Source organism: Pieris brassicae, chromosome 10 (assembly GCF_905147105.1).
Source record: "Pieris brassicae chromosome 10, ilPieBrab1.1, whole genome shotgun sequence".
In the NCBI taxonomy this organism is placed as follows: Eukaryota; Metazoa; Arthropoda; class Insecta; order Lepidoptera; family Pieridae; genus Pieris; species Pieris brassicae.
Genome location: NC_059674.1, coordinates 11,477,178 through 11,498,644, shown reverse-complemented (window position 1 = coordinate 11,498,644; position 21,467 = coordinate 11,477,178). Strand labels below are relative to the sequence as shown.

The window sequence follows — 21,467 nt, the reverse complement described above, 5'->3', positions numbered from 1 at the left end:
AGACACGATCTTAGAGCTAGGACTCGAACGCTTAACTAATAGAATAATATTTAATTTGATTGTATCTTAGGTCCTAACCTATATTTTTTATTTATCTCGAATACCTAATGCTAAATACATATATATATTACATTTCATTATGCATTTTTCGTTGTTTTGTGTTTTTATTAGTTCGTCAAGAAAGTCGCTAGTTATATAAAATAAGATATAATAATGTAAGAATCACGTCCATCATAGTATACATAAATAATAAACAAGATGAGTATAAATTATCTAACCACTTAGTTTTTCTATATAATCAATCGGACGACGAATCGGAAAAGTCCAATATTAATATTATTTTTATCTTTATATCATATATGATAATATATTACCAGATATACCAAATGCGTAAAAGTAGGGATTAAGCTTATTTCGTATATAGATAGTATAAAGATATTACAATTAAAATAGTTATTTAGAAACATTGAATTAAAAACAACGCCTTGTCTGATCTTATTACCGAATTATCCACCATCTATAAATTATTTTATATTAATAATAATCAATTATCTTTTAAAGTGTTTTAATTCTGTTTTCTTTTTAAAATATGGAATACGATGGAAGACATTTGCAAAAAGGTAACACTATTTAATAGATTTTTTTTTATTGATTAAGGTCTGCATGCATCTTGTTGGAAAGTGTGCATGTAGGCATTTTGTACTGTAACAAACCTGGCATACAAAACCATATACTATTTGGTGGCCATACATATAACTAATAATTTCAAGAAATGTGTGTGCACTTGAAAAACCAAATGACCAAATTTATATTGCCAAATCATGATATTATTAAATAAGTTTTATGATATATATATATATATATACTAAAAATGGATGTCTAATGATGAATTTGTATAAACGACAGAGAAATATATGATATAACGTTGTGAATATTTCTTTTTTTAGGCGATCCTCTACCACCATTTAGTGGAAAACCACGGCTTTTTTCCATGAGGTTCTGTCCTTATGCCGAACGATGCGTTCTGATGTTGAATGCAAAGAAAGTGGAATACGATCTAGTTTTTATAGATCTAAGCAACAAACCGGAATGGATTTTTACGTTTAATCCTAAAGGTACAATATAAGGATATTAGGGTTTCTAAATATTTTAATGATTAAGTATTCAATTTCCATACTGAGTTGTTCGGCAGCGTATGGTAAACGTTGCAGTTAAATAGAGGTTTTTAAACGCAACAGAAAAATGGTGATACGAAGTTAATTTTAATTTGTTTTAGAATTTAAAATATTCATTATTTGAACTTGTAATTTTTATATTGATAGTGCATATGTACCTAGTTTTAATAGTGTTCGTTTTCCTTTGTTTTTGTAGTGCATGTACCACATAGAACACTGAAAAACCACCATGATTTTGTCCGCTTTCCGTTATCATCTCTAGTATTTTTTTATAGGTTCTGTACCAATTTTGGAGTATGAAGAAGGCAAAGCCATATTTGAAAGTTCAATAATTACATCCTATATAGACGAGAGGTATCCATATCCAGCCCTTCAGGCCGTAGGGTCCCTCAAAAGAGCACAAGATAAGGTTGTTGTGGAGCTGTTGTCTACCGTAAGTATATTTTTACTTTACTTATTAGCTGTTTGTTGTTTTGTACATTGTTTATTTATACATGTAATGGATTACCGGTCGGCGCGAGATTCAAAGTTGAATTTGTAATGAGTTTATGTGTCGGAAGGCAAAGGATGGATTGCACGTCAGCAATTTCCTCGTCTGAGCTGGCTAACAAATTTTTCAGTTGATATGATTTAATAAGATTTTTTTTATATAACATGTCTAACCTGTGCCGGATTTATTTTCTGTATAAACATACTTTTATACCTATATGAAAATACTTATCAGGAATTGTTTATAAGGGGTTTGTTCAAAGAATTAATAATTTATTTTTATTGTAAAGCCGTAGTGGAGATAGTTTTGTACCACAATATTAAAAATTGAATTAGCTCTATGAAAGGTACATTAACGTTGTTTGCATTCTTCATAATAAACATTCATGTGTTATCGTGTTGTTGCGTGATGTGCATAAAAAATGTTTGTGTGGCACTGTTTGGCGAACTTGTAAGATGATATTTTATCCCATTCTTCCCCCTTTTGTTCTCTTTTTCTATTGCCTTTATTTGGTCAGTAATTCGTAAATTATATAGAAATTCTGCTGAAGTGACTCCTGGGTATTTTGGCGTCCATGCTGGTAGATCTCTAGATAGACAAATTTAAAACAAGCTTTATTCGAATAAACTTTGCTAATTTATCTTCTAAATTTTTATTTTATATGTGTGACGTCAATGGTATCTACCCTTAACCCCATTCCTGGACGCGAATTTCCGAGCAACCATTCTATATATGTCCGACTATTTTAATTTAAAACTTGAGTTATAGGCATACTTTAAACGCGGGCGGTGGTGCGCGGGGGCGGAAGAGTGATGTGTCGATCGCGTGATTGGCCCGCACTGTGTACGATGCGCATACTTTCCCCCACTCCCTACTTTAATGCTCAAGAAGTTTACCGGTATCTGTAGTAACTATAACAATTTTTAGTACGATTTAAAAACGAGGTTTAGATCTAAGTCTGAGAACCGAACATAAAAATTGGAATTTAATATACGGGGGGTCATACACATTAGTACAACATACATATAATTCGACGAAGTCGGTCAATACGCTTTTTTTATTTCAAGGCTCAAGCTGCTTATTACATAGCAGCATTCAATGCTCAGGCAATAAAACCAGAAACAGTGAAAAGCTATCATCGAAGTCTAGAAATACTGCAGAAAGATATTGAAGGCAGAGGAACCACATATATGGCTGGAGATAAACCTGGGTACATTGATTATATTGTCTGGCCATTCTTGGAGCGTTATATAGCTCTTCATCTAGTGGGAAGACATGAATTCGCTATTACAGAAGATAAATATGACATATTGGTAAGTTTTTTTTTGATGAATATATATTGTCTTGTTTAACACCTTTTTTGAAATCATTTTAAGTAAAACAGATAACAAAGAATTGACATGGTTGTTCCTTTCCAATAAACAAGCTATTAAAAAAATAGACACAGAAAGTTAATGACCTACTTGATTTAGAAATACAAATCGAAGCAATACGTTGCCTTCATGCACTCGAATTTATTTAATTATTAACCACAATACAGTCATAAATAGATATTATAAATAATCTATTAAGCTGCTTTTTTCAAGTCATAGTGAATTTTATAAACAGATGCAAGTTAGCATTACATAAATCTTACATTATCATATATAGATAATAATATAAAGAGATTTCAGAAATGATAGATAAGATTTCGTAATTATACATTATTGTATGCGATAGACGACTATATCTTATATTTATAGAGGTACTTACACCCAATTCTTATAAGCTAAATCATTTAAATATCATAACTTAATTGTATTTACGTTGTGGCGAAAAATATTGTAATTAAACTGATTTAATTGCATATCAATTAGAGTGTTCGATTATTTCTCTGTACTTGGTATACTTATTGCGATATAAATGTATCGATTACAAAAGCGTTTGTATCGTGTTTAATTTTTTTTTCGTTACATTATTTTACAGATAAAATATATGCATGCTATGAAGAAAGACCCTGCGATTCAGTCCTACAGTTTAGAACCCGAAAACCATGCCAAGTATATCGAATCTCGTGTCAAAGGAAAGCCAGACTATAGCATCGACTCAACTAATTCATTTAATAGGAAAAATAATAAAGTTATAAAGCCTAAAAAGATAGATTCATATCAAGAATCTATTGAAATGCATACTAAAAAACCCTCAATGTAAGAACTGGCAATTGCTTGCTTTGTCCTAAATAACGTGATAACACCTTTTATTTGAGTACCGCGGTAGGAGATTGCGTTTTGAAATTAAGTTGATTTTTTTTTTGCGATCTAATTCCAATTACTCCTACCGTATTATTTGTATTTGCAGTAAATTGTAGCTAAGTATACAACTTTATAAATGTTAATATGTTAGAGATATTATGATATGCTATCTGTTTAAATAACTTTCCTCACATCATTTGTGTTTCATTGGGTGTAGGCCATAAAATACTCGTGAAATATGGTTTGGATTAGTTTAAGATATTACTAATGTGCGGTGTTGGATTAAACATATGCTTTAGCAACATTATTTTCTATTCTATAATAATAAGTACCGTCTATATTGCAGTCAATGTTTTATTACACATGTACTTTTCATGAGTATTAACTATATTATACATTAATAAAAGTAATTTAAATTAGGCGTAAACCCGACAATGTTTTTTTTTATAACATATTATTCAGGATGTCCAAACGCTACTAGGGGTTTGACGGGTCCATCATCTCCATAAAATGATTCTACGGGAGGTCCTTAAGCTTTACCCCTGCAGAGTTATAATTTATTTTGCGTTTATATAAGAAAATTAACTTTTTTTTACTAACTCTTATTAAAATTCGAAAAAATCAACGACCTGTATCTTTCTCACAATTTTCTCAAACGCAAGGACTCATCAGTGCCAATCTAGTGAAATTCTATATTTTACGTAAGTTTGCAACTGATCCTGTATATATAGTATTCGAAATTTTCCTTTTTCGTGTATAATTTTATTCTAGCATTTGGTCTTTGTGATTTGTCAAACTTTTCGTCTTTGATTCAACGTCAAATCTCAAAATAACGTCTGTCAACCACTACTGGACAAAAGTTAACTGTCTCTTAAATCCGCTTTCAAAAGTCAAAATAAGAGTAAATGGAAATAAATATATTAAATGTTTTTATTGAAGTAAAAATATTGCATTGTGATATTTTTATGCAACGATATAATCTTATGAAGCTTCTCAAAATATATAGTAATAAATCAACTGTTTTGGTAAAGTTCATGTGTTAGGTGGTAAGAAAACAGCAGTGGTATAACTTTCGTCTATTAAAGCAAACCAAAGCAATGTTTTGACTCATCAATTATTATAATTTGAAGTCTCTAATGAACAAATTAAGCTGATAACTAATCACAATGAATCCGTATAAGGATTTGGAAGATAATTCATTTTCTGCTGCTCCTCATTTAGCTTACGAGGATATCGCAACTAAACTGTTAAAAGATCACTTCTTTTTGACGGCGTTAGAACTTCACACGGAATTGGTTGAAAGTGGGAAAGAACTTCCGCAGTTACGAGAATTTTTTTCAAACCCTGGAAATTTTGAACAACATGTTTCAAGAGCATCAGAAATGATTTCCATGCGTATGTATATATTTATGACTTGCAGTAAAAGTAGTCTATGTTGCCGTTTCTTGGTAGTATCATATTGGTTAGTAATTTAATGTATAAAACTTGAATCTTTTTTAAAACCTCACTTATATATAACCATATATATATATATGGTTATATATAAGTGGGAAATAAAGTAAGCATGGTGTAATGGATAGTAACAATTTTGGTTTTTTATCTCAGATCGTACACCTAGCCTAGCAACACTAGATTCCCTAGATACAGCAAGATATTCAGAAGATGGAGGTGGTGATAGAGCAGCAAGTGGTGGTGATATAGCTGTTCTAGAGTTTGAGTTACGGAAAGCTAAAGAAACCATCAATTCTCTAAGAGCAAACCTTACTCAATTTGCTGGTCAGTATTTTATAGCATATATGAATATTCTTGTCAGTTCTGATATTTATTGTTCAAAATAACTAAATTCTGATATTCTGTATTAAACATTTTTTTGTTGGTACTAGTTATGGTGAAATAAGCCTTTTCTAATTTTGATTTTTTCTGTTTAATAGATATTGTCTTTGTCCAAAGTAATTTTTATTTATAAGGTAAATTAGTTGTAGGATTTTAAGCAATATAGCAATAGTTTGTAAAAGTTAAATATTTATATATTAATAATCATTTTTAGATGGGGAGTCAACATTAGATAAAAGTGTAAAAGATAACTTTAATCAAAAATCACTTAAGCCACATGAAAAAAGAGCTCTTAATTTTTTGATAAATGAGTACTTGTTACTTCAAGATTACAAATTGACAAGCATAACATTTTCAGATGAAAATCCTGATCAGGTATTTAAAAAATAATTATATTAATCTAATGACAACACTCTCTACCTTTGCTAATAATGAAGAAAAACATTGTGAGGAAATTGTGATGCATGTGTCAGACACAGAAAGCAGATCATCTACTTGCCTATTAGAAGAAATAAATGATTACGAAACAGACTCAAAGAGGTTGGGGCGCCACTGTTTTTTTAATTTCCTAGTTACCTAGTTCCTAATTACTTTTGATGCAACACCTCTAAAAAAATTGATAATTCGTCTATGGCCGTATCTGGCATGAACTGTAGTTGTTATTTATAATCATATATCAGGTATTGGAAAATGTATTATGACTTTTATCGCCTATGCTTTTGCATTTTTGTTGCTTTTAGGAATTTGAAGATTGGGATGATGTCGGTCTAAACATGCCCAGGCCACCAGGTTTAATACCTTTATTTAGGGGCAGTAATACTATATTGAATCCTCCTAAATGCGATGCTGCCACACAGTATGACAGTGACTATTTTTCTGATGCCGAGTGTCAGACAGAAGGCGATGATAATATTTGTGTCAGTTGTCAGACCTCTTTCGAACACGAAACTGATTTGAATCATGAGGTACCTTTCATCTTTTTACAAACTGAATCTTGGTTTACTAATACTAAACAATAGTATTATGAATATTCAATGTAAGAATTAATAAAAAAAATATAAATTTGGGCTTTTGGGTAAAACAATTTTTTTTTTCTATAATAGAAATTGTGTGAAAGTTAACCGTAATTACTTGCCTCAACGTAGATCTTTATTATTCACGATTACAAAATAGAGATAGATAGACGTATACTAGAGTTTGACTTTTTATATTTATTAGAAACTTAATTTTTCAGTTACTCATCCAAGCTGAAGAAATAAATCTATTGAAGCAAAAAATTATCGCATTAGAAACAGAAAAATTGAATTTTCAAAAATTATATGACGCTGCTATTGTGAGTCTTAATTCGTTAACAAGTCCAATATCGGAAAAACAAAATATGGAACTTCAAATTCCAAGTGAAAAGCTAAATTTGATAAGAGATCCTGATGATCAGAGACCCATAACTTGTATGGCATCGGAGAACCATTATGGCAGCAGTAATTCGACGCATAGCGCAACGCCTGATCAGTTTGAAATGATCGAAAACGAAAAACACTGTTCATCGTAAGTTAGGGAAAATATTTTTACAATTATGTGTTACATTGAACATGTGTGGTAAGGTAAAGCTTGCGATTGTCAATGCCAAGGGGAGGGAAACAAAAATTGTATTACACTTTTTATTGACTATATATATATATATCGCTTTCGAGGGTTCTCGTCCAGGCAATGCAATATAGTGTTTGTAATACATTAGTTTATGTAATTTGACATTTGATAGTTTAAATACAGCGTGTGAATAAGTATTTTCGTGTCGGTTAAATAATTTTATGAATAACCCAACCATTAAAATTCAGCTATATTCAGCCTTTATTTCACTGTTTATATTTATTGCAGACAGTTAATTAATCTTCTGTGGTGGTGGTGTGTGCTGGTGGTTTCTATGAATATGAAATGGATGGCTTTGACTTGATTCTGATTTTTTTTTAGGATTAAAAAAGAAGGTTCTAATACAAGTTCTTTCGAGCCAGCATTGGTCGATAATAGCGGGAGACCGACCCCAACTCGTAGGGGTAGCGTGAACACATTGGATGATACACTCAGTATGAATGATGCAGAGTGGACGCGGCTTCATTATGAATATAATGTTCTAGATACCTCAAAGGAAATGTGGATTGACAGGTGAGAGCGATGCTAGGCAACAATAACAAGCGGTTGCTAGGCAATTTACATGTTCATCAGGATCTCTTCTCATTTACAAAATAAAGATGAAGAATGATGCGCTCTTCACTAAAAAGAGACAGAGAAATTAATTTAAACCGAATCACAATATCTAAACTTTATTATAGAGACAAAAAAATCCAAACTGTTCTGTATACCCATTTATTATTCCATTTAATTTTGTCAGCTTATAATTTCTTACGTTCACAGCGCGATTCCAAATAGCTTAAAAGAGTCGTTATTAAACTGGTGCAATGAATCGCTTGAAGTTAATGAACCACTCTCGAACGATCTTCTGACAGATTTAGTTAACAATGAGAAACCTGTGGTGTTGCCAGCGCTGTTGCAACTCGTTGCTGATACATTACCAAGGGTAAATATTTTATTAATATTGTGGGATAAACCTCCCTATACCAAAACCATGCTTCTCATCACTTGACTTGAAAGAGGTGTTTGTAATGTAAACCAGTTTTACCTTCGAAATTGAAGCTAGATCGTGGCTTGTGAATGTTTTAGAAGATAATTTCTAAACCGATTTCTTCTTCCGATTCTTCTTTCTTTTCTTAGCACCAACTATCTTCTATATTCTTCATATAGAATAGAGAAGACTTCATTACGATTATATTATTAATTCTCGTGACCTTATTGCTGGAATAAAAGACGATCTTTTAGATTCTACCGCACATATTAATAGGCCGTCGGAGTGAGTCCGCTGCATTATTATCTGCCGCGATAATTCTTCTGCCACCCGCAGATACGCGAAGGGCAAAATTGTTACATACCCTTCTTACGCTGTTTAAAAAACCCGACCCGCCGGATGCAAAGATTATATGTGAAGGTATGTATACTTCACACTGACTTTGGAAAAAAAGAACTAACAAAGACAAGTAAGCTAAAGAATTTTAAAATATTATGCCGATTCGTAATTGTATTATAGGTATTATTTAAGAAAATCGTTTTTAATAATTCGGATGACATTACTTACCATTTTGTGACTACTAAACTTAGAGTTTACTACTACTAATATTGTTTCATTGTAAAAGATTCTAAATCATTAAATTTCAGCCACCTGTCTCATAGTAAAATGGGGTGGGAGCGGGGAAGTACTATCCTCAATAGCTGAACTTTTAGCCTCTAGATCAAGTGAACGTCGAGTTTTGGCAAGTCAAATATGCTTGGCCATAGCCCCATATGTCCCTGTAGAACTCTGCACCTCACTACTCCTGAGTCTAGTTGGACTTATGTGCGAATCAACTGAAATCGAAATACGATCTTTGGGCTTAAAAGCAGCTTGCTTGATCTGCCCAATAGCAGAACATAAGTATGGGCAGTTGGAGAATATTTTGTTCAGTTTTCTAAAGGATCCCGTGGATTTCATTGTTAAGGATACAGTGAGGGTATATGTTCCGGTGCTGGCCCGGACCTCGCTTATAGCTGGTAATTTTTTCATACTATTGATGCTTTGAGGTCATCAGATGTTTCGGCTGGAACTCACACTCTTTGCCTAAAGCCTTTATAAATACTTAATTAAAAGATGTGACTCATCCTAGCGGTTTGAATCACGGTGCTGCAACTATGTGTTTTCTGCCCCCATCTAACACCAACTCGTATGGTGAAGGAAATCATTACGGGGAAATCAGCATGCCTTAGACTCAAAAACTCGATGGCATGAGCCTTAGTGTGTGTTCCTTGCCATTGCATTGATACGAGATTCGAACGCACGACGCACGCACCCAGAAGGTTACCCAATTTTAATCAATATTTAAGTGATATGTGCCGGTATTAAAAGGCTTATCTAAGTTCATGAGTTGTAAGATTCAAAGTTCTAATCAATTAAGATTTTGTCCATTTGCCGAGAATCATCGATTACTTACCATTGAAGAACATTAAATTCCAATTTTTGTCGATATTGACTTAATAATAAAAAATGTGTTTTAGGAAAATTCTCTTCGTCTCTATATACCCGAATAATTTCGAATTTAGTGAAATCAACAAACGATGGTGAATGGAAAGATGTCCTTCTATACTTAGACATACTAAGATCCCTAGTGTTGGCGAAATTAGTATATGTTATTAACGTACAAATAGTTAAAGATATAATAAAAATGGACTGTGATAATTTGCAAGAAGTATTACTATGCGAGGATAGCTTTATGGATGTACAGTGTTATGTGAGTGAGAGAGATGCAAAGACATTGTTGGTGGCTGTAAATTCGATCTTGAAAGAGAATTCGGATGTTAGATGGACCGAGTTGGTGTGGTTTGTTAATGCGTAAGTATTTTTATTTTAATATTTGAACTAATGTCACAATTATATACACATAACTCATAGGTTGTCTAATAAGTTGACACTAACAAAACAAAGTTCATTGCTATATAGGCTAAGTTAATTGTACGAAGTTTGAATCACCATCGAGGTTTTATATTTGCTGGTGGCACGCAATGCTTATCTGTGAACGCGCCCGTTTTGTGCTTTTGGCGCCATTTATATGTTTTAGTAAATGAGCTTTTATTTATCAATGCCAGTTTATAGGACAATACTGGAACAGTGGACTGGAATAGGACGGAAAGTGTAATTAGTGCACCCTCTTTGAACTCTTTTAAATATAGGTTGGATAGTTTCTCCAAATACGAGTGCTTCAGCTTATTAAGTTGCTAGAGTGTTTATATACATAATAATAATAATATGTCTTTAAAACTATATTTTAATTTATTCGCATTCGTTCTAATCTTGATTATAAAAGAATTTGGTAAATTAAATGTGTCGTTATATGTGTTATTTCCTTTCAGAGTAAAGCAAATACTAGAAATTACGACATCAAACAAAATACTGAATCATTCGGCAGTTTATGAAGTTTTAATAAGTTTATTTAGTAGTTACGTGTACAATTTCGGCGTTCGCTTCACCAGTCAAATATTGAAGCCGATATTTTGTAATACAATTAATGAATTGGAAAACAAATTGGAAAAATTACATACAATTAATGTTGACAGCTGTGTTGTTGTTGGAATATATTTGGTTACAATTTTAACTACGACAGAGAGTTCGCAACAAGAGGAATTCTTGCAAAAGTGAGTATTGATTATAAGATATGGTTATTATGTTAAAAAGTTTTCATATAAAACAGTACAATAGACAAGTAACACATCTACAGTAAGTAATCAGTTAACTTCCATATAGTTTTTTTCAGAAACCGTGTTTAATATCGAAATAGCTAGATCCTGTGGTATACCAACTTTTTTATTGGCTTTGGTCTAAGGCACAGATCATAGAAACTTTTAGGACAGTATGTTAACGCTTTTTGCGTGGTACCTGCGCATGAGAGGTATAGCCAAAACCTCGAAAAGGTTTGATTTAACCGACTATTCCACAGTGGAATAATGTATCACAATAAACTCGATTTTCTTTTCTTGCGCAAATGATAAATCCTCCTGTAATTATGTAAACGACGTTCGGATGACGACATTTTCGTGCCTCGCTCAAAGCGTGCACGTTGTCACGTACACGCTTCAGATGATATTAAATATAACTTTTATTTTTATGATAATCAACATTGATTACCTATTTAAGAACTTAAAAGTCATGAATGATATTGCTATATCTACAATTTGTGATTAAACTTTAATTATTTAGATCAAAGATTATAAATGTAATGAGTCATGAATCGTCCTTATCATGAACAATATTGTACCGACACAGAAAAAAAGTTGTATTATCGAGGTAGGCTTAAGACTATATAGTGGTAAGCCTGGATGTTCATAGTTGCTCCCCACACACTTTGAAATCAATTTTGCCTTAGACATTTAAACATTTTTTTAAATCTCCGTGTTTGTTAGTTTGCCTATAAGTGCTTGTCATATAATTTTTTTCTTGTACCAATGCATCATTATGACGAGGCATGCTTTTATAAATAAATAGATACGGCGTCAAATTAACGTACGTACAGGTTTATGGAAGTAAGAACAATATTCGGTGTCTAAAATAGCTGTTCACGCTATTCAGATACCTTTAGTCCTCTCTGTTAACATTTTCTGTCCTTACCGCACCCATTCCCTAGACACCACTCTCTCTTTTGCTATAAACAAGTGTAGGACCATTCTACGTGCTCCCGCGCAAGAAAAGATTTACACGCTCCTAGTGCTTACGCTTGTTTCTTGCTAACACTTCTGTTAATATTTTTATTTGTGGTTTTCTCCCACGGAGACAAGAGAAGAGAGGACTATTAGTGAATGGTGTTTCCATATAGCTTTACGCCGCGTTCCACTAGCCCCTCGGTCTTTCTTTGTCAAACAGTACGTTTAACAAAAAAAACTATGATAAAAATAACCTGCAGTATAATAAATTAAACGTCGGTTCAGACCAGTATAAATTGATTAATAATGATAACGTATGACGTCGGATGTTATAAATCGATAGTATCACTCGATAATCTTATAATCATTCAAAGAATGAAAGAATGAATGACAATCGAAATAACATTATTTAAATATTAATGAAGATTGATTATACAAATGAAGTAAGGAATAAATTATATGAATTTTTTTATGACTTATAGAAGTCTCTTCTGTCATTTATGGTTAATCATAATCTATGTCAGGTATAGATTTCATAAGAAGTCTGAAGCCTGTTTTTTTGAGCATTCAAAAAGTATGTCAATAGGGTTTATATGTAGCTACTTTACTCTTATTAAGGCCTTTTGCCCATTGAAGTATTTCCGAACTAATTGGTCTTAGGTGCCTTCAAGAAAAGGCGTACCAATTCTTGAAAGGCCGTCAACGCACTAAGAACCTTCTGGGAATCTGAGTGTCCATGGAGGCGGTATCACTTAACATCAGACGAGCCTCTTGCCCATTTGACTCGTATTATATAAAAATATAAAACTAAAAGCCATCAATTGGCGGGGAGTGGAAAAGACAGGAAGCGCTAGAAGTTTCTCGTTTCATCATTCTCGGAGGCCATGACACATTTTGTGTCGCAGAATCATCGGAGTTGAGTAAAACGAAAAAGGATTACACGATTGTAATACATTCTAATTTTTTTTAAATAGTGTTATATTAAAGCGTCTTAATACCGTGAAATATATTGTCTAAATTGTATCTCATACACAGTTTCATTTAAACATTCAGTTAATTAATTAATGAAGTTCTTGTAAAATTACCTTGCATACGGCGAATACTCAAATGACGACACTCAAATCGCGAACTAGACGATCCCCTCAAGTACGAATGAATGATGCCCGGTGCGGATAATGTGTGATAGTGCTCATATCTTGTATATATTACACCCCAGACATATAATATGTAAACCTCAATCGAATGCGCATAATCTTGATACCATTACGAATATATTTTTAAGAACATGGATGTTTTTTTAATTCCAGATGGGTCACCTACAGCAGCATACGAAGTCTTCCAGCAAAAGTTCTATCAATACCGCTAAAATGGCTGACCAAGCACCGACCAGACGTTTTAGACTTTTATTTGCAGTGCCTTCAAAAATGTAAGATGACTCAGCTCTTTACTGGCCTTTCAGTTCTTGATTCGTTGATATGTCAGTGCCTACCAACGAAATACATTGTTTTTAGAATCAAACTTTGATTTTCGGCTCTTTATAAGACCACCAAGATTCGTTCGAATGTGTTTGTGACGGTGTACGCAATATAATGGTCTTAAGTAAATTATTTAAATCTGTTTGACGTCCTGGTGAACAGAAAAACTGTGTCTCGTTTGTGTTTCCACCAGACTGATGTAAACTTATTTATTTTATCATTATGTATACAATAAATAATAAACCAACTTTCTGGGCGTATTTTAAGCTTTTGGTTCAAATTAAAATTCATTTATTTAACACAATGTACACTTATGAACGCCAATAAAGAAATACATAATCTTCTAATTTTACATTTACTGCTAGTAAAATCAAGGGCGTAGAACGGACGAGAAGAAGTGGCAATAAACTCTCCTCTACCATTTTTCGCAGTCTTTTTTTACAAAATATTTCAAGGACCTGCAACCATTAAACCATGTTCCACGTGACATCTATAAGTAATTAATAGTTAATAAGTAATAATAAAAAATAAAAATAAAGATATGTCTTCTATCAGCTGTAGACAGGGTGAAATAGGAGTACGTACTTACATTCTCGTGGGAACAACACGCAATTACATAGTTATACGAATTCAAGTCCGACCAATGACCACAACTAGCACCCGTTTACGAGTATGACGCATGGCCAGCCATCGGCCCTCTCGCCATTATTTTAGGGAGAGAGACAACCCGATGCATGGACGCCGCTACAAGCAATGACATTTAAGCGAGCATGACCAATGTTGAAATGTGAACTTGGCTACATAAGAATATCGAATATAATTCTGATGTTAATCAGGAAAAAATCCATCTGTCGTTATAATTTGAATTTTTCATCTGGTCACCGGTTTTGCGTCATTTAGATACGGACTTTTTATTTTATATTTATATAATATATTAAAAATTACAATTCATTGCTAGTCAGTAAAATTATATCTATTTTTTTTAGTTTCAGCGACATCTAGCGCCAGTGTTCGGATTTTTACCGCGTCTCTTCTAAGTGAGCTACTTAACACGAGTAACGTCAGTGATGCTTGCCTTGAAGCACGGATGTTGCCAACGATCACTGCGTTGCTATATGATGAGGACACGTAAGTGTCACAAAAAAACCTGTACTAACACAACCGATACTAATATTATATATGTACACTAACCACTTGTTGTATGGATTAATTAATAAAGCTTTAATAAAGTATCATTCAATACCCGTAATGACTCCTGCTGACAGCCAGTCTCTATAGAGATTAGTAGTCGCGCAAGGGCATACAATTTGCAGTGTGAATAAAGCTTTAACAAAAGCTAAAACAAAAAGGAATTTCTGGGGGAGCTGTCCCTTTGCCCCTTTAACGCGTCACCCTTGCCGACGTGACTAAATTCACTTGACCTTTCTTCATGACTTGATTATATAGAAATCGCTTTGAAGAACACTAAACCCCTTTAAGTGGCCTATACTATGCAATAGGTAAATTTTTTAATAATTAAATATTAAAATATGTAAAATAAAAATGCATATAATTAAATTAGACATTAAGAAAAATATAGTATTCATTAAGTAATCTCTAATATATATCCCTTTTTGTCATAATTAAAATACAATTTGACAATAGACGACTGAACCCGTCACTTATATACATCTTATTTTTTAATAAAAAAATAATTCTACCTATATTGATTACAAAAAAATAATTTGGACTTCGTAAATTTGATCATATTTCGGAGTTCCAAAGAAAGCCTATTCGATTGAGGCGTAAGATGCACATTTAACAACTATAATCTTATTTTTAATCCTAAAACTCCTAGTTACTTAAAACAAAATTTTATGTTCCTCTCTGGTGGTAATTTTGATTTGCGGTCCTTAGATAATCTAATTGTTGAAACTCCTATTCATAAATCTGATTTCTATCACGCCTCCTTCGCTGTGCAAAGTATCATACTTTGGAATTCCTTACCAATTGATATCAGACGAGCTCAGTCTCTAAATTTATTTAAAACTCTTCTTTTTGATGATTTTTCTTCTGCCTCGCAATTAGCTACTACTTATAATATATATTAATTGTGAGTCAATTAACCTTTGACAGAGCTTTTACATGTCTGTTTATACATATTATTATTTATATTTTTTCTTTGGATTCTATTTTAGTTATAATTGTATATTATTTTGAGTTTTTTTTTTGGGTAATTAATTATGCGCTTCATGTACTTTACGCTCTGTAGGTGTTTCTTTTTTTATAGTTCCATATTAGGGTTGCCTGAAAGAAATCGCTTGTTAGCAATAAGGCCGCCTGATGCCTAATAACTTATGTAACCTACTTACTTTTTGTTTGTATAATTATGTATATTATGGTAACAAAGTATAAATAAATAAACTTGGAGAAACCTAAATTCAGCTTCAGTTAACGTATGATATATCCAGGTTCGATTCGTGGAGAAACAATAACCATTCAATATTAACATTGCAGATCAGTACGTGAAGCAGCAATAACTGCATGGGGAAGTGTTGCTCGGAGCTGCGTTGTTCGTGGCCTTTCAGAATCTAGTGCGTCCATACATTCCCTATGCTGGCCTCCGTTTGAAGAATTGTTCAACACCCGGCCCTTGACAAGTCGGGAGAGTGCAAAGGCGGCGGAAGCTTTAACACTTTTAGTACTGCCTACAGTGGAAAGTCATGCAGTGTCGGAAAAAGGTATGGAAATCAATCTAAACAATTTAAATGTTAATATAATGTTGCAATCTGTTTTGCAAGAAATAATCTGTGCAATCGATTTTCTGTAAAATAAAAAATAAAAAGGTTTTTTTTCTACTCGCCTGCCTGATATGATGATGGTGCTAAACACACTAAAACAATATTAAATACAAAAAAAAATGTTTTCTTTTTAATTTCATTGTTGTCTAAGGGGCCGTTTAAGTATTACGTAAGCACTATAGGGGTGAGGGGGGTGTCTTTGATTTTCTTATTTGGTGATTACGTCAACCGTCTTTTTTACAAATATTACCCACACATTGATTCCTACAAAAATTTAATACGTTTATGTACTAATATTTTTGAGAGCTCTGCTTACTTTTACTGACAAGGGGGGGGGGGGGGGGTAAAATTGCAGTCTGCAAATATGCTTACCTACTACTTGAACGGCCCCTAATAGGCGCGATGGTGGTAATTTTGACGTAGCTTAGACAGTAATATACGATTAGTAATATTTTTTTTCTCGAAATGTAAAATAAATAAAAAATATTAGTAACTTTATTTTAAATATTTTTGGCTAATCCATTAAAAACTTTTCAGCTGTATCCTTACTCTGTGGTCTCTGCTATCGGCAGCTATCCGCCGAGTGTTTATCAGCACTAACGCCAGGGTTACAACTCGCCGTGCACCACTGTTCGCATCATCCTGCATTGTTGCCGGCTTTACGGTATTTATTTTTTATGTGTTTAACACATGTCTGGTATATACGATGTCCTCCTAAAAATTTAGCTTAATCCTACCTGAAAGGCCGGCAACGGGTCCACCATATCGGGTCCATGGGCTGCGCTTATAAAAGTCATAAAGTTCGATGCAGTCAACGCGATTATCAAAACGTTTCAGTTATCCGCTATCTAAATACCGATATCAAAATTGTGTTAAATTTAAGATGAGTCAATAAAGGCAATAATTTTTTTTTGTTACTCGTTATCTTTACTTCTTCAGTACTTCGATCGCAAACCCTTGAAGGCCTTCTACGGCTTTAACAAATTTCTCTATGCTTGGCTTTGTTCTCTATTCGCTTGCTGCTAACGCTTCTATATCTTCTATCTACCTTTTTCTACTTGGTACTTTACTTTCTATCCCTTGGTACTTTCCATATAGTCGTTAAAGTTCATCTTTTATCTGTGATAGGGAAAAACAAAAGACAATTATGCCCTAAAACATAAGTGCCAAGTTAAATAAGTAACATTAATAATTGTTTGGAAGAAATCGCTCGAAAGCTATATGACCGTCCGTTCACCCATTTTCCATTTAATATTTAAAAAAAATCAATGGCGCTACAATCTTTTCAGGTCTGTTTCATGATCATTTTTTTAATCTAATAGGCAAGTAGGTGATCAGCCTTCTGTGCCTGACGCTCGCCGTCGACTATTTAGTTCTTAAGGCAAGCCGGTTTCGTCACGATGTCACCGTCCGAGCGAATGTTAAATGCGCACTTAGAATGAAAATACATTGGTGCACAGCCGGGGATCGAACCTACGACCTCAGGGATAAGCGTCGCACGCTGAAGCCACTAGGCCAACACTGCTCTATTGTTATTTAATAATTATAATTTGTACTAATTTTTGCAACGTATTTTTAAACAAAGATATAACACAGTACTAGAGAAAATTTTGAAACCAAAAACTGTCTCAATGTCTCTTAGGTAGTGAGTTGTTTAATTTCTTAGGTAAATCGAATATTTTTAATAGCAAAATTGTGAAGTTAGGGAAAGAAGGAAAACCTAATTATACACAATATACAGGATAAGTAAAGTAAAATTCACTCGGATTCCCTGTGTTGCCACTAGCTTCTTTTTAACATATAAACTATATAACACAAATTTATATTTAAACAATTTTTGCACAATAAAAATATTTTCTTTATCAGCATACAATAGTTTGACAAGATATTCTTTGAGATTTTCAGTAAGTAAGTAATGTGAGTTTTGATATGTTGGTGATAATTTTGCTTTTAAGGAAGTGATTAAAGATGTAAAAGCCTCGGAAGGAGAGAAAGAAGCGTTGGGCGAAGAAAGTGCGTTTTTTGCGTTGTGTTTTGATGTGGTGTTTGTTTCAAAAAAGTCTGCTATTAAGTTTCTTTAAACAATTTGGAAGTTTAGTAACGGAAAGGTTTCCTACAGAGAAATGTAAACTATGAAACGTTTCTATTTTTTACAGCAAACTTGAAGAAACCGTCCAATCAACGTCGCTAACGCAGTTTAAGCCCGCAATAGAAGCCTTACTTCATGTGGTGAGTAATGAGCCAGTTCCTTCACCTCGTCCGGCATCGAACCTGCACACAGCACAGGAAGTGGGCAGGCGCATGACACAGATGTTCCAACAGTCGAAAACAAATATCAATATACCAAATATATTTAAAAAGAAAACGTAGTTATGTCATTTTTGACATCTGTCAGCTTGACGTTTCGGTAGGATTGAATAGGAGTATATTTTTTTAAGATGCGAAAGGAATATTTATTGAGCTCCAAATTTGCATGACGTCATCAAATATAAAGTATTTATCTTATTTATTTTAACATTGACTGGATGATACGAACACTCGATAAAAGATACGGAACTGGAGTTAGGAGTTACGGGATAAGCCTGCTGCTAGTAGTATTTAGTTTAGGTTTCTGCAGCTAAACCCTATACCTAAGAAGAGCTTAGAATGACCTATATTTTACTAATTAAATATATTAAATATGTATTACAATAAAAAATAATCACAATTTAGAGAGATTTTGTAGTTGAAATTAAAATATAATACTCCTTTTTATTAATTGTATTTTTTTTTTATTTGTCACATTCCAATGCACGTAAATTAGTAATGTACTTAACTATTTTAGGAATATAATATAACAGTACAAATGCAATACTTAATAGTTTGTAAGTATATGACAAAAGTTAATATTTGTTGTTTTATCTTAAATTAAGTTTAAAAACTGTTTGTCAGAATAAAAATAGCACGGCTATTAAAGTCTTAAGGACTTTTTTCCATGAAATGGCACTAAGGCTGATTTTTAAATGGTAAATCTATTTTTTTAAACTAAAAAAAAAATGTTTTATCTGATAAAGAAAATCTATCACCGCTAAGCATTTTCTTAATAACAATAATGATAAAATCAGCCTAAGTGTAACATGTTTACTTCTAAAATAATTAGTTTAAAAAAACGTGTAGAGGAATACAGCTTGAAAGAAAGAAATTGATTTTCGATAGCCTGGTGCTAAAATGTGCTTCCCTATAGTTCTATTTTCGTTAGACTTACAACAATTATTCGGCCTTTATTTCAATACTCGTCCGAATACCGAATAATTTCTATTCGGCTAGAGCGGTTCACTTAAGCTATAAATTTGGTTGTAGCGACAAATTTAAATATTTTTGTCAGATTACATTGTGTCTCTTAAAAAATAATTAGAGCCTAAAGGCATTTTATAGTATAATATTATACACCATCGTTCTGGCTCTTGAACATCACATGTAGTTATACCTACGATATCAGATTCGAAACAACCGTTCATTTCTGCGATAGTGTTGTACAAAAACCGATTATTGAGGTTTATAAGGGAGGTCTGAATATCGTTTGTTTACGCGCGTATAAGCTCGTCTTTTGAAGCGCATGCACGTAAAGGCGCGCATTTTGGCACACGCTCAACTCGTATAAGCGTTGACGCGTATAAGCAAATAGCAATGTTTCTTCGTCATAACCCATGTTGATACTGAAACGACGCCACTACCGGTTCGAGCGAATACGCCGAAATATGACTTTTTGAAGCGCGTATGCTAAAGCGACCGTATACGCGCAGAAAAATACGCCCTAATGAGGCCGCCCGCAAAATATCCGAGACTCGGTAGATGGACGAATATAGTAGTAAAATTGGAAGATCTCAATTTGGTTGAATGTTCTATGAACATAAATATATATGAAATCCTATCCCGTACATATTATGCTTATGAATTAGTTACTATGAATCTCAAGTTAATAGATCTTATTGGGTAAGTTGATAAATTAACGGTAAATAGTTTCCGGTCTTATGGAAAAAATCTGTGAATACATAAAATAAATATTATGCGTTCTTACACTATCTATCAAACCTTTCAACTATAATTATATTATTTGTATTGATAACAAGCGAAATAATTGTTTTGTTGCAATTGTATTTTTTTAAATAATTCCAAATATTTACTGACGCTCCTAATGTCGGGCACCATTTGTCGTTTCTTATTTACCATGCAATGCTTTATTGATTGTTGTAATGTTATTGAATTAGTGATATATTTTATATTTTAATTTTATTTACGATACAAAGTTAGGTTGTGTTAATAAATATATGTTTTAAAACAAATTTTGTTTTTGTATTATCATTTCGCAATATCTATGAAGCGTAAACCCTATAAAGGAAAGCGCGCCATCGATGATGCCTGAGTGAGAAGTTCTTGCCCACTTCTCCAATCTCTTCATTATTTTATGACCGTGTGGATACTGGATACAACTGCTGTGAGAATGTTAAACGATGACGCGCTTTATTGTAATTGGTTAACAGCATTTATAGTTAAACAGCGTAGACACGCGAAATGATACGTTTACGTTTGTTCAATCGTAAATCCAATGTTTTATCTTAAATTTTTATCAACCTGTTACGTAGAAACATAAAAAATGAGACATTCAAAGATAGTCTTAAACACTAAAGACAGATTTAGCTAAGCAACTAATACGGTCGGCTCACAACCGCTGATGTGGAGATTTGGTCTGAGCCGTATTAAAAAAGCTTATGTCAGATCACCACCTTCGCACTTTTATACTCCTAGAAGACACTATATTAAAAATACCTCATATGCAGCCATTCGATCATTGTTTTTTTAAATATGATAATACTAGGCATTTCGTTCTCTATTCTATCTACCTGACTCTGCAAGGATAGTACTATATTAGAACAAATTAAAAATGTCAATAGTCCATTGTAACGGAAGTGACGTCGCCAGTCACATTCTGCCAAGCCAAGCCACCATATTGACCACCCCTCCAACCGACCGCCATGCCTGCCAAGCGCAAGCCAGCCACTTGGAGTCTATTTAAGCCAAGCCAGCCATAACTTAATTTATTTTTTTGGAAGATGCAGTCAATAAAAACAAGTGTGCTGTCACTCTGTCATTTTATTTTCTCTGTTAATTATACTATACATTTTTTAAATGCTGCAGTCAACTGCAGCATTTAGCAACTGCAGTATTTGTTA

General features: G+C 33.1%; 2 protein-coding genes across 2 annotated transcripts; both read left to right on the top strand.

Annotated features, from left to right (window-relative positions):
* The first annotated feature begins 437 nt into the window (after positions 1-437).
* Positions 438-4,200, top strand: LOC123715012 (pyrimidodiazepine synthase-like). The gene is made up of 5 exons (XM_045669781.1): positions 438-620; positions 948-1,115; positions 1,451-1,608; positions 2,733-2,978; positions 3,631-4,200. The coding sequence occupies exons 1-5, from the start codon at positions 590-592 to the stop codon at positions 3,853-3,855; spliced, it is 828 nt and encodes a 275-aa protein (XP_045525737.1). The 5' UTR covers positions 438-589; the 3' UTR covers positions 3,856-4,200.
* Positions 4,201-4,296: 96 nt separating this feature from the next.
* LOC123715011 (RAB11-binding protein RELCH-like) lies at positions 4,297-20,531 on the top strand. The gene is made up of 16 exons (XM_045669780.1): positions 4,297-5,291; positions 5,502-5,672; positions 5,944-6,104; positions 6,470-6,694; positions 6,964-7,274; positions 7,698-7,889; positions 8,139-8,301; positions 8,601-8,766; positions 8,994-9,365; positions 9,867-10,200; positions 10,719-11,000; positions 13,310-13,428; positions 14,464-14,605; positions 15,974-16,197; positions 16,795-16,921; positions 18,414-20,531. The coding sequence occupies exons 1-16, from the start codon at positions 5,063-5,065 to the stop codon at positions 18,625-18,627; spliced, it is 3,432 nt and encodes a 1,143-aa protein (XP_045525736.1). The 5' UTR covers positions 4,297-5,062; the 3' UTR covers positions 18,628-20,531.
* The last annotated feature ends 936 nt before the right edge of the window (positions 20,532-21,467 follow it).

Bases quoted from the DNA above. Each gene is read 5' to 3' on its own strand.
- LOC123715012 (XM_045669781.1), top strand. From the start codon at position 590: ATGGAATACGATGGAAGACATTTGCAAAAAG. The intron at 1,609-2,732 runs GTAAGTATATTT...TTTTATTTCAAG, and splicing joins TTGTGGAGCTGTTGTCTACC to GCTCAAGCTGCTTATTACAT. The intron at 2,979-3,630 runs GTAAGTTTTTTT...ATTATTTTACAG, and splicing joins AAGATAAATATGACATATTG to ATAAAATATATGCATGCTAT.
- LOC123715011 (XM_045669780.1), top strand. From the start codon at position 5,063: ATGAATCCGTATAAGGATTTGGAAGATAATTCATTTTCTGCTGCTCCT. The intron at 5,673-5,943 runs GTCAGTATTTTA...AATCATTTTTAG, and splicing joins AAACCTTACTCAATTTGCTG to ATGGGGAGTCAACATTAGAT. The intron at 6,105-6,469 runs GTATTTAAAAAA...TGTTGCTTTTAG, and splicing joins CAGATGAAAATCCTGATCAG to GAATTTGAAGATTGGGATGA.